Raw genomic sequence first — 12,562 nt, forward strand, 5'->3', positions numbered from 1 at the left:
ATATTTCAAGTCTTTCCCTGTCGACAGTTTGTCTGGACATGGACAAGGCAGCGGAGTCTTTGTTTGTCAAAGATAAAAATGGCCGCCTTAACTCCCTGACCATCGTCCTGGGCCAGGAAGTGGACAGGTTTAACAATCTGCTCAAAGTGCTCAAGGTAAGCAGCCCCACAAACACAAACACCGTCAATATTTATAATCGTTGTGGTCGGCTGTTGGCGAAGCGAGGAAATCCTTCTTTCTCCAACACTAACGCTGCCAGTATTGGGGTCATTGGGGTGTTCCGACAGTCTGGGAGCCCCAGGATTTGGTGTTGGTCCAGATACGCTGCAGGCGGTGGCCGCTAAACAGATACATTTGAGAGGAAGCCAAAAAGAGTAGCAGACTAGACTGCTGCTAAGATGAATCTGAGATAAAAGGAAAGATCCTCATACCTTTTGAAGAAGTACATTAGACCTGTTGGCTAAGAACAGGGAGAACAGGATAGAGAGTTTTCTTGAAATAACTGAAAAATCAATCCGAACCGTTCACTCTAAGAAATGAGGTTAAAAGTTATTTTGTTATTTGATTTTCTCAACTTCGGTTGAACTTCAGCCATTTAAGGAAAGTCATTAATGATGCGAAGATTGTTTGAAGATTCTATGCGAGGGACAAAGTTGACTCTCTTTTCCTGTTCATTATGTCTAAATCACTGAGAAAACTCAATTAAAAAAGGCCTTTTTTCTCATCACTGTTGATTAGCTCTAGCTTGTTAGCGCCACGACACAATAGGGATGAACCTATTTCAATTAAATGTTTAGTAGTTCTACCTTGTTTTAGGAAGGTTTTTGAACCTGTTACGTAGCAACTTAACTGTAAATGTGAGTTTCTAAAACCCAACATACAAATGAATTAATTCGATTTTATTTGAAAAGATTTGAATTTGTTACACTCATTTTTTAGTCATTTAATTGGTTTAATTGTATGTGAAATTAGCTACTTTTTGGGGGGGAAAGTGAATGTTAATGTATATATATATAACTTAATGTTACAAAAAAAAATGTCCCCTCAGATTTCTCTGATCACCCTACAAAAGGCCATTTCGGGTCTAGTGGTGATGTCAGAGGAGATGGATAGAATCTACAACAGTTTCCTGAAAAACCAGGTTCCCTCCCACTGGGCCAACTCTGCATACCCGTCTTTGAAAACCCTGGCCTCCTGGGTCAAAGACTTGAGCTCCAGGACTTCCTTCATCCAGGTCGGTGAATTGTAGCAAAACGTTCACGAAAATGTATATCGTACAGGTTACCTTCTACGTATTAAAGCATGATTCTAACGGCTTTGATAGAATATCGATATATATTTTTTTAATGATAAGATTAACCCTTGTGGATAAGATGTGTCTCCATCTACAGAAACAACACACAAACATAGACAAGTAAGCATTCATTTATTAAATTAGTGTACGACACAGCCAAAGATTTAGAAGTTAAATTGAGTAAAAAAGAAAAAAGATTGACCTGGCTTTTTGTTGTTGTCTTCCTTGTTAACTAGCGTATCATCTGCATAATGAATAATTTGTACTATTGCTCCTGAAGCCTTGTTTTCCCCTTTTTATTTAAATTAAAATTGCATTTTATTGATAAATACTTTTCAAACACTGATTTGAGATGAATGCACCTACACCAGAAAAAAAAAAGAAAAAAGTTTAGTGTTTGGAAATGAGCATAAACACCATGTTCTGTTTCCATAAAAAGCCATTTTATAATTGTGTATTTTCTATTGACAGGTTCAATAATATGTTTTATAAATATAATTCCGGGCCTCATTAAATCTGCTGAAGAGTGAAGGGTGCTTTAGATCCGGCTAAAAATAGCCATTTCGCTGCGTGAGAACGGTTTGATTTATGATAAGAACCATGGACTCTGAAGTAAGGGTAACAGAACCAGGTCATCTGTACTAAAGAAAATATGTTCCTATTTGCTGTGATACGTTTCATCCTTAAAAAAAAGAGTTGTACAGCAAGTTTGACGCGCGAGCGCTTCTAAATTGTGGTAAACGTATTTATGGCACGATGATGCTTGCAGGCATGTATCCCTCCTGATGCATTATTTCATTCTCTTTGGCTCGTCCCCGAGACTAGTCTTCCGTACCACTGGACGGAACAGCCATAAAATTAGCTTCATGCACACAAATGCACAAGAAAGCACACAAAGAGTGAGTCCCGTGTCATTGATGTGTGATGTGCCAGCGCAGGTTGAGTCATCGAGTCGTTCTCGAGGTCCCTGAAGTGACTGGACGCTTGCAACGCACCACGGCTTGTTAAACACTGAACGCAGCATATTTCAAATGCTGGGTTATTCAAAGTCATTTCAATCTCCCTCCCGCTCTGTTTTTTTTTTTTTTTTTTAGTCCTGGATCGAGCACGGTAATCCTAAATCGTACTGGATCGCCGGCTTCTTCTTCCCTCAAGGCTTCCTAACCGGTAAAACTTTCCCCTTCAATATTTTATCGACCTCCTCCGCGGTGACCTTTAGCTCGATACGCATGAGTCGATGACTTCTCGAATGCTTGATTTGATTTCAATACCTGATGTCCTTCAGGTGTTCTCCAGAATCATGCCAGGCTTCACAACCTGCCCATCGATGAGCTCAATTTCCAATTCAACGTGGTGCCGGAGTACATTGACCAGGGCCTGGAGACTTACGAGGAGGGAATGTTTGAGGATAAAGAGGTACAGCAGAATCTGACGGTTTGGGCCGGGTCCAGCTAGCTTGTGCGCCGTATAATATGCAGTTCGGTGTTGCTGATTATTAGTGATTCAAGCTTTTTTTCCTATTTCTCTTGTTCCGTTTCAAAATGATGTGAGCTTTCAAAACAATGGATTATAAAGCAAGGGTGCCATCTAGTGGGCATGGAACAATTGGATAGTGTCTAATAAGGCTTCATCTACTCATCGCTGCAGATTATGGTTTAAATTATTATAAGTTATTGACAGGTTTTATTGAAAATATTATTTCACACATTTCTTTAAAAAAAAATGGGAATGAATTAAATTTGCCTCCGTCTTGTCACTTAAGATTGTCGTACTTTAGTTTTTACTATTGATGGTCTGCTGAAGCTTCATGAAGCAGTGTCATTATGTTCAGAGTCCACTAGATGGCGGTCTCTGCACTGTTTTCCTTTATTTTAAACAAATGTTCTAATAAAACATCATTTTTAAACTGAAGGCGCCACCTTCTGAGCTCTAAACAACATGACAATGTTTCATGAAGCTTCATCAGCCCATCACTAGTTTTTACATTCAAATATCTTAAACGTACACAAGTCACACATCCACCTCAAGTAGAAACAAATATAATTTTTAATAGAAAATTATTGTCAGGCCTTATTTCAAATAAAATGCTAATTTAAACTTGTTTATACTTTGCACATATCAAATTTATTCTGTTGCCAATTACGTTTAAAATCGGAATTGATTGAGAATAAATCTATATTTTTAGATAAAAATTGCCATTTTGATAATTATTATTGTCTTTTTTTCTTACTTTATTGTATCGATTTCTTTGCCTGTTTTATTTATTTTTTGTTTAATTATTTCAATTATTGTAGTTTATGTAATTTTTTCCCTTTTCCTGATGGTTATACATATAACTACGTAACAACATTTTATGAAAACCTGTTAGAAAAATAAAAACTGTTTAGTAATAATACGACAGAATTTAAGTTTGAAAATATTGTTTCTGGCGTCAAAACAGTGTAAATGTGGTTTTATAAAAAAAAATTTTTAAAAAGGCTTAATACTAATAATAATGTCATTATGTTATTTACCTCTTTAAATTTAACAATTTATTAATGATATCGTTCAAAGAGTTTTTAAATTGTGGTGCGTCCAATGTTTTTTCTCGTGCTAACAGTTACCAGTGCCAGAAAACGGCGTTCTTGTTCACGGTATGTTCATGGAGTCGAGTCGCTGGGACGACGACAACATGGTGATCGAGGATGCGTTGCCTCGAGTGATGAACTCGGTGCTGCCCGTGGTCCACTTCGAACCTCAGCAGAACTACGAGCCCGATCCCGATCTGTACCACGCACCCCTCTACAAGACCTCGGCTCGACAGGGGACGCTCTCCACCACAGGTAAGTGGAGCCTCGTTGATCGGGTGTGAGGAGATGTTAAGAGTGTTTGGGGATATGTCTGTTTCCCACCAGGTCACTCCACCAACTTTGTTGTGACCGTGATGCTGCCTTCCAATCGTCCGAGCGACTACTGGATTTCCAAAGCCTCCGCTCTGCTCTGCCAGTTGGACGACTAAAACTCATTTGGCTTCAAGAAGCAATTTAAAGCATATTTACCCTTAAAGGAGTGAAAGCTCGTCCTCGAGCCTCAGGACTTTCCACCGACGATGAGAAAATGATGCGTAGCGTATTGTCTTCTGCTAATGAAAGGTATGTCATGAAGCGTACTCTGATGCGTCCTTGCTCTTTTCGAGCTATATATCAGTTGTTCCCAGAGGCCATTATGGTACTGCTGTACTGTCCACGCTACAAACATCACAATGAGAAGTTTTGTGTACACAAACAGCCCGAGGGAAAAACATGGGATGTACGAGCTATGATGACCGATCACAGATGTTTACGAGTAACAAATTATAAACGGCTGAACCAAAGGTGTGAGAAAATACTGAGGGAGGGGTGATAATCTAATGATGGAATGTAGCGGCAGAACACGGCTCTACGAACACGTAACGCGGAAAATCTGTGCGTCCATCAAAGCGGAAAACTATATGGGGACATTGAACACTGGCTGGTATCAAGCGAACAAGTAAAACAATGTTCAAAAACTGACCTCAGCGTTTATCACTGTATGTATAAATTCATCATGAAGTATCAAATAAAAAGTTTGTATTTGTCGTCAGTCTAAGGATATTTCTCCAGAGGCCACAATTTCAGTTTGCCAAATCATAAGCTGTTAACCTGAGATATATTTCAGTTTTGTCAGTTTATTCATCTTTAAAGTGATATTTCACCCGAAAAATCTAATTTCACTCATTTTCTACTCGCCCTCATGTCGACTGAGCGTTGGGATTATTTTTACAAGCTGTTCCTTTTTAGAGTTATAGACAGAACTGTATGTCCCTGCCAATGTAGTGACCGGCGTTCCCTTGTCTTCATCTTCATCTTCATCTTCGTTCCAGCCGCAATGCCTCAAACTTATACATAAAGGTTCTCAGATAAAAAGAAAGTTCTCGCCCTCTCTCTCCAAAACTTTTCAGATAACCGCTTCTCCTCGTCGACAGGTCCTTTTTGCCGACTCATTGGACGCTTCTTCTCAGTAGTGATGCTCTGACGAAGCTTCATGAAGCAGTGTCATTATTCTCAGAGTTCACTAGATGGTGGTCTCTGCACTATTTTCCTTTGTTTTGAACAACTGTTCTAATGACACATCACATTGTTATTCAACTAATGGCGCCACCTACTGACCTCCAAACATCATGACACTGAGCTTCATAAGCCCATCACTACTTTTCAACAAGTCAACAAGTTGTTAAATCTGCCATTTAAGTCATACGTACGCACTGTTTCTGGGTCAGAAACCAACAATAATCCCCTTAAATAGCCTTTGATCTTCGGCTAAAAACAAGCCAAATATATCAACTTGTTTAGTTTTTTTTCAGGAAAACATTTTCTATTGTTGAAGTTTCACGTTTCAAGTTTCAAGTGTGTGAGTGAGCACTAGTTCTATTTGAAAATGGATATACATTTTTGTCTCTAACTCCAAAATCCCAAGCCTTGGACGATGAGTGAAACGTTTCAAAGCACATATTATATCACTGGGTACCCAGATAAATCTCCTCAGCATCAAACCAGGAAGTACTTGAAATTAGGTAATACCAAATATATCATTCACACTGTGACAAGTTCTGTTGAGTTGTGAACTATTTCGAAATCTAATCAGCATTCAGCGGCTCAGCCAAAGAAACCGTCCTTAAAAACATGTTTTGTCCTGATGACTGGAACTTTCTCAGATACCGAAAATGAGTTCAAAGAATTCACATTAGCTTGAAATTACACCCTGCTCCCCGCTCCAGGCTCCATCGCTGCTCCCATCTCCTTCAGCTTTCAAGTGGAAGCCATGAAACACAAGTGAGATAATTCAGTCGCACCACATCTCCTATAAAGCACTTCCTAGTTGCTCTACAGTTGATGGGAGTTGTGTCTTGGGGTCTCTTTCAAGTATTTTTTTTTTCATCTAAGAGGGGAAGGGAAGGTGTGAGGAGTAATCTTAAAACTGATTGTCTGTTTGTGGTAGATTGGAGGCTACAAGGGCGGATTATATTTGACTATTCATCAGCATGTTTGTTTCGCCGTGATATTTTCAAAGCTGAAAATTTTGCTAGATAAGTCTAGAGGTCATTCTACTTAACGTTGGAGTCCATTGAAGCCTGCTCAACAACTCTGTGGACGGGTCAGAAGCAGAATCAATGACACGGGACTCTTCTTGATAAGATTACACCATGAGTCTGACCCTGATGTCTTGTCCCGATAGACTTCATCTGTTCCCGCAGAATATTTGGGACAGTCGAGCCTCAAAACTGTTTGAATGAGTCATATATCGAAATAAAAGGATCAAAACTCTGAATCCAATAGAGTAGTGATGGTCTGATTAAGCTTCATGAAACAGTGTCATATTTGCATAGTCCACTAGATGGCGGTCTTTGCGCTGCTTTCCTTTGTTTTGAACAACTGTTCTAATGAAACATAATTTTTAAACTGATGGCGCCACCTACTGACCTCTAAACAACATGACACTGTTTCATGAAGCTTCATCAGACCGTCACTACTAAATTGAATGACTCTTTTTTATCGTCATTGCAAATACAAATCTACCCATTTTTGTAATTTTTATAATATATGAATTTTACACAAGTGATGCCGAAGCTTCATGAAGCAGTGTGTTCACTAGGGGGCGCCCTTTCTTTGAATATGATCTGAGGTTTCAATTTAAGAGGTTGAGAAAAGCAATATATTATACAGCAGAGAGTACAATCTGAAAATGAGATGTTTCATGAAGCTTCGTCAACTAATCACTTCTATACAAAGGTATATTCCTCTTAAATAAAAACAATCGACCTTTCCAGGGTGTCCTCCCTACCCCACCCTTTGTAGCATAGGTTGCCGTTCTCACCTTCAGTTTGAGCCGAGGGGGGAGCAGGTGTGTTATTTCCACTCTACATCCGAGGTCCACAGAGAAGTGACCTCATCTCACAGCGAGTCCCTACAAACGGGGCGAACATGATTCATGCTGGATCGCGTACGAGCGTCCAGATGCTAACTCGCGCTCCTGTCACACTAGCTAGTCAGTTTCACGAGCGACGCTGCTCCGGACAGTTTGCGCAGCTTTGAAATGTGCTTCTGTAAATGGGTATCCTTAATGATTGCCACAATTGTTAGAATTTCCGTATCTTGAAGCAATTTTTTCAAGATAATTAAAAAAAACGATTCATGGATTTTCGATTAAAAAGTCTCGGGAAAAGTTAGAACCGGAGGAGTAATTGCAGTATGGTGTTCTAGTGTTTTCACCTATATTTAAAAACCTTTTGAATAATACGCCAATCTATTTTCTTCGAATTGTGTGTTGTGCAAGCAAGTTCCATAATATTACTACCTATTACTTGATATTAATGTTTCAAATGATAAAAACGGTATCGAATTATATAGACAAAATAAATGGGGAACAATTTTTTGTTCGCGACGTGATGAAGGTCTGGAGTGTTTTTCTACTTTTTATCACATCCAACATTAAATGCTTTGCAAAACTGAACTTTTCTCACCAACACTACCAAGCGAAACACTTCAGGTAGCAACCTTTTGTGACGCATGGTTATTTCGAATTTGATTGCAGGCAGCTGTTATTCGCTCTTTTGTATGCCAGATTCTCCGACTGCTACATTTGCATGAGTAATTGCCTTTTACAGTTTGCTCGTGTCAATCAAGCTTCCACAGAGGTGTGTGGTGGAACGACATGCTGCCGTTGTATTATTAGCCTGGTGAAAAAACAAATCTCTCAAAAAGCGTTCATGACCTCCTACGACACTTGCACGTCCGTTTTATTGCGCGCTTTATCGGAACAGCTTCTGAGTTATGGGCAGAAAGAGGAGTGGAAGAGTCTACAAAACACTTATATCATCCTCACTCATTTAAGGTTAATGACCTTCAAGCACAAACAAAACGTCTTCAGTTTTCTTGAAGAGATCCAGAGTCTAAAATTAACTTGTTCTACGTGTTTCAAAGGGAAAATCATCAGAGAACAAAATGTATCTAAACACTATTAAACATGAAATCATATTTTTTTATTAATGTTTTAAAAAGGAAATATACAGTACATATACCTGTAATAACAAGATGATTGACGGTGAAAAGCACGCTTTTTTAAGGAAACAAGGAGGTAGTTTTAACTATTTGATTATGTTTTCATGAGCTCCTTATTGGAGAAATGTAGTATCTATTGTCACGAATTGGGCGATACGATACTTAGCGTGAAAGCAGCAAACTGTATTTGTTTCGAAACCAAAATTTGTTCAAACATCAGTCGACTGTATCCTCTCGTCCTCAGCCATCGGCAGAATCTCACAATGTTTTATTGTTTCTTTAGCTACGGAGGATGCAATTAACGCCATCTAACAGCTGTAAGTTTATTTGCAACATGAAAATTAAAACACATGGAAATTTGCATGGAAATTGTAAATATTACACTTTATTAAAATATATAGCCATACATAGAACTATGGTTAAAATGTTAATATGATTTGAAGATTTTATTTTAATTTTTATCGACTTTAGAATATTGATACAGTAACATGAACAAAATATTGCAATAAATGATGTATGTGCAAAGTTTGAGACTTGAAAAACTGCCATAAAAATGTCTATTTGTAAATCAGGTAATGGATAAATAATAACTATTTGAATTGGCATTCCTTCTTCACTTTTGCTCAAATCAAGAAGTTTTGACCCGATTAAATCATATTTGGCAAACTTATGATGCCCTTGTATTCTCCCAGAAGAGATTTCTATGAAGAGGAAAGGCAGAGTTAATTTTTCAGATATCTGAAATATTCAGATTGAAACCTTGACTATCTTTTCTTTTGTCGCACGTTTTTAAAAGGAAGTTTATACGATGAGAAATCAACACTGGGCTTCCCCTAAGGTTGGGATCAGCCGGTGTGTCGCTACAACATCGCACACCAATCCATCTCATAAGCTCACACTTTAATCCCGGTGCACGTTGTTTGCTAAAGATTAGAGGTGAAGCAGAGTTTGCCTTTCGCCGAGCATTACCCAGTGAAATCACAAATGCTATCAGCAGAGAAGATTAAAAGAAAATTCCTCTGGAGTGACAGGGCTGCTTTTAATCATGACTCCATTCTTTTTTCTTTTTTTTTTTTCTCCCACGTACACTTTATGTCACTGTTGACAAAGTTTAAATAATACAATCACAAAAAAACTTCGATACAGATGGTAGAGTGTCGAACACGTTGAACAATTTTTCAAACCCAAGTAGTGCGGTAAAGGTAAAATTGTAAATGGGGGTGTCCACTGCATTGATCAGTCGATCAGTCCACAATAAAAAAAAAACTCCCCCCTGAACAATACCAGAGACGCATTTAGATTTTCTTGTTCCATAAACAGTGCTTGGCAAATATAACAGAGGCAAACTAATTTTTTCGAGTAGCTTAATCCAAATCAAGACGGCAGGTTTTATGTTTTTCTTGCTATTTAAAGTCTGGTTTTAAAATCAACATTTATTTTTTTTCTGTAAAAAAAACAACCCAGAATGTGCTCTTCAGACGTTTTCTGTTACAAACTGAGCCCGACCCCTCCATCGGAGAAGAGAAACATCATGTGATCCTCACGGTAAGATCGGGGACCCCTGCTTTAAGGGAATCCTCACATCCAAAAACCGTATCTGTCGATAAGACACTTTCTGACGACATCGACATCTTTGCCAACCAAAGTGGTGCATGACCGTTGTGGGTGTTTCCATCCTTAAGAACAATTTTGTGACTGGTTATTTAATATATTAAAGCTTTTCCCTGAGCATTAGAACCGACAGTTGTTGTCTCTTTGTGAGGATTCAACTGCTGGTAAGCTGTTACTTTTAACAAACAAAAATGGGTCCAAATATAGCGAAAGTGAGAGACTAAGCACAGAGTGAGGTCAGTCACAGTATAAGTGATTGAGAGATGCTGTTATACCCCCTTTGGGGAACTTTGTCCAGGAGTCCGGAACCGGCGTTGCGTTGCCTAAACCTCTTAAGGACGATTCAATGGCGCTTTCCACTCCACCAGTCCTTTATAGGTCGCCTTCCCCTTGATGTTGCAAAACTCTTGATGCCAGACCTCAGTGCTCCTCCTCCTCCATACAGCACAGCGAGCACCAATGTATTCAGTCTAGCATCTGCCTTCACAAGTGAAGTCCCAAAACTCCTGACTTATTTTTGGTAAACTTTCCACTTTTTTTTGGGATTGTCTGAAGGCCCTTTGACACTGCACAAAAGCAGGTCAAGTCTTCGGAATCACATTTCAGCATCATGTTTGGAGGCTTGAATCTTTAGGGAATCTTAAGATTCCTGTTGGATTGTCACCTCCCCCTTTTATTTCCCTGATATGCATACCCAACCGTTTCGTTGTATAAAGAAAGACAAATAGACATGAATCCATATGATGTGACTTGAGCATGTCCATCTTGAAGGTTGGGAAGCTTCTACATATCCTAGGTGTAAGTGAGACTGACGCGCGAGAAAGGGAAGGATGATTTTAAGGACTCGTGGTGGACTCCAAATGTTTGGCTTTGAGTTTGGCTCCGAGTCAGACGGGGCTTTTGTTACGTCTACAAACACAGGACGATATACAGAATTGATACACTTGTTGATTTACCTATTACCCTATTTACATGAGAAACATTGCATGTTTTTTTTTTGGCGCAGCAGTTCAATGAATGTGTGACTGTACAGAGAAAAAAAAAGAACCGGATACTGAAGATGAGTTCTCAGAGATCAATGAGAAAAGTGTAGGTAGTTCCTACATCGTTAACTACTGAATGTAGCTGCCACGATCAACAAAACACAAGTACGGTACATCTGAGTGTTCAGGTAGTGTTGGCAGGGAGGCTTCTATGGCACTGTCCAGGTTCAGTCAGGACGGGTTCCGCTCATGTGAAGTCCTTGGACACCGCCTCGATGAAGTTGGGCGCCGACATTAGGATGGTGAAAGTGCAGATAAGTGAGAAGAGCGAGAAGGCAACCAGACACAAGCGATCCACCACCGCCGCTGCGAACTTCCATTCGCTGCAGATGGACTCGCACTCGTCCTTCTCCCGAAAGCGCCTGGCAATATACTGGACTTCCTCGAGGATCCGGGTGATCTCGGGAACCTGCTCCAGGAGCAAAGTCCGAGTCTGATCCGAGGGAACTGTCGTCGAGCCGTTGGGGTGGCTTTCGCCGCTACACATCACGACCCCTGAGTCGGTGCTGGGCGGGAAGGCGGGCTTGTCCGTTCCCACGGAATGATACCCGAAGTAGACCCTCCCGTTGGTCGTGGTGGACTGGCTGGACGTCTGGCTCTGAATAGTGCTCATGGGAATGCTGCTAGTGCTGGCGTGGTGAGTTTGCTGCTGCGAGTATTTGAAAGTCTGAACGTTGCACGGATTCACAGTTGCTTTTCTGTCTTCTCCAGGCTTCCTCATCCGGAGGAACCAAGCGCACCAGTTGAGTAGAAAGACACGGACCTGGAGGACCCAATGAGAAGAAGTAAAGTGAGGGGATCATTTACATTATTAAGACATTTCATGGCTAGATTCACAACACTATTATTAGTACATTTCATTGCTGCCACAAACATTTAATGAGCCCATGTGTCCTCAACAATCCCTTTGACTCGCCCCAACTTCCCCTAATCCTGCTTTTAACAAGCTTTTTTTAAGCAAAAATCTAGACCAGAAGCTCATCTTTTAATCTTCTCCTTAAATGAGTAAAAGTAACCTCTGCTGACCCCCCAAGCCTGGACACAGTAAGACTTTAAAGGAGTTTGAGAATTCTTATATCAAAGGTATTATCTCAAGGGGGAGATCGTCAGCTTTTCAAAAAACATACACGATTCTTAATATGACAAAAAAAAAAAGTATAAACCTACCCATTTTGGCATCTTCCCTCCATGTGGGTCGTGATGGTGGAACTGCAGAACCAGGACGGTCACCACCACAGACAAACCCACGATCATCATTGTGCTGGCAAAGTACTGAGCTGAGGGAGAAAAGACACGTTTTACGTTATCGTCAGAGTTAGAAAAAATGAAAAGCCACTTGCATGTGAAACAATCGTGACCGCTGACTCTAAGATGGATCCGTTAAGCAAACCAAAATAACTCAAGAGGTTGGATGTACATCGGCAACAACATTATCAAGATGATTTTCAAGTCAGATTTCTTCTTCGGATCAAAGTTCCTGATTGATGCACGGCTACAAAGATTAGCTGTACATGTCGGGTGGAACGAATGGAGAGAAAAACCGAAATGTATTTCATAGA

General features: G+C 39.9%; 2 protein-coding genes across 2 annotated transcripts in view; one reads left to right on the forward strand and one right to left on the reverse strand.

Moving 5' to 3' along the window:
- The window catches only part of dnah6 (dynein, axonemal, heavy chain 6), a 61,593-nt gene extending 56,749 nt beyond the window's left edge, over positions 1 to 4,844 (forward strand). The window contains exons 76-81 of the mRNA XM_087784475.1: positions 28 to 155; positions 1,049 to 1,234; positions 2,389 to 2,461; positions 2,580 to 2,710; positions 3,894 to 4,116; positions 4,189 to 4,844. Coding sequence (XP_087640601.1) covers positions 28 to 155; positions 1,049 to 1,234; positions 2,389 to 2,461; positions 2,580 to 2,710; positions 3,894 to 4,116; positions 4,189 to 4,292 — 845 coding nt within the window. The 3' untranslated portion in view covers positions 4,293 to 4,844. The remainder of the gene's footprint in view (positions 1 to 27; positions 156 to 1,048; positions 1,235 to 2,388; positions 2,462 to 2,579; positions 2,711 to 3,893; positions 4,117 to 4,188) is intronic.
- Positions 4,845 to 9,234: 4,390 nt separating this feature from the next.
- Positions 9,235 to 12,562, reverse strand: part of LOC148089171 (neuronal acetylcholine receptor subunit alpha-7-like) — a 29,647-nt gene continuing 26,319 nt past the window's right edge. Inside the window, exons 9-10 of the mRNA XM_087803899.1 lie at positions 12,171 to 12,280; positions 9,235 to 11,766 (exon numbers count right to left, since the gene is read on the reverse strand). Coding sequence (XP_087660025.1) covers positions 11,191 to 11,766; positions 12,171 to 12,280 — 686 coding nt within the window. The 3' untranslated portion in view covers positions 9,235 to 11,190. The remainder of the gene's footprint in view (positions 11,767 to 12,170; positions 12,281 to 12,562) is intronic.

This window comes from Callionymus lyra, chromosome 1 (genome assembly GCF_982586985.1).
Source record: "Callionymus lyra chromosome 1, fCalLyr1.hap1.1, whole genome shotgun sequence".
In the NCBI taxonomy this organism is placed as follows: Eukaryota; Metazoa; Chordata; class Actinopteri; order Syngnathiformes; family Callionymidae; genus Callionymus; species Callionymus lyra.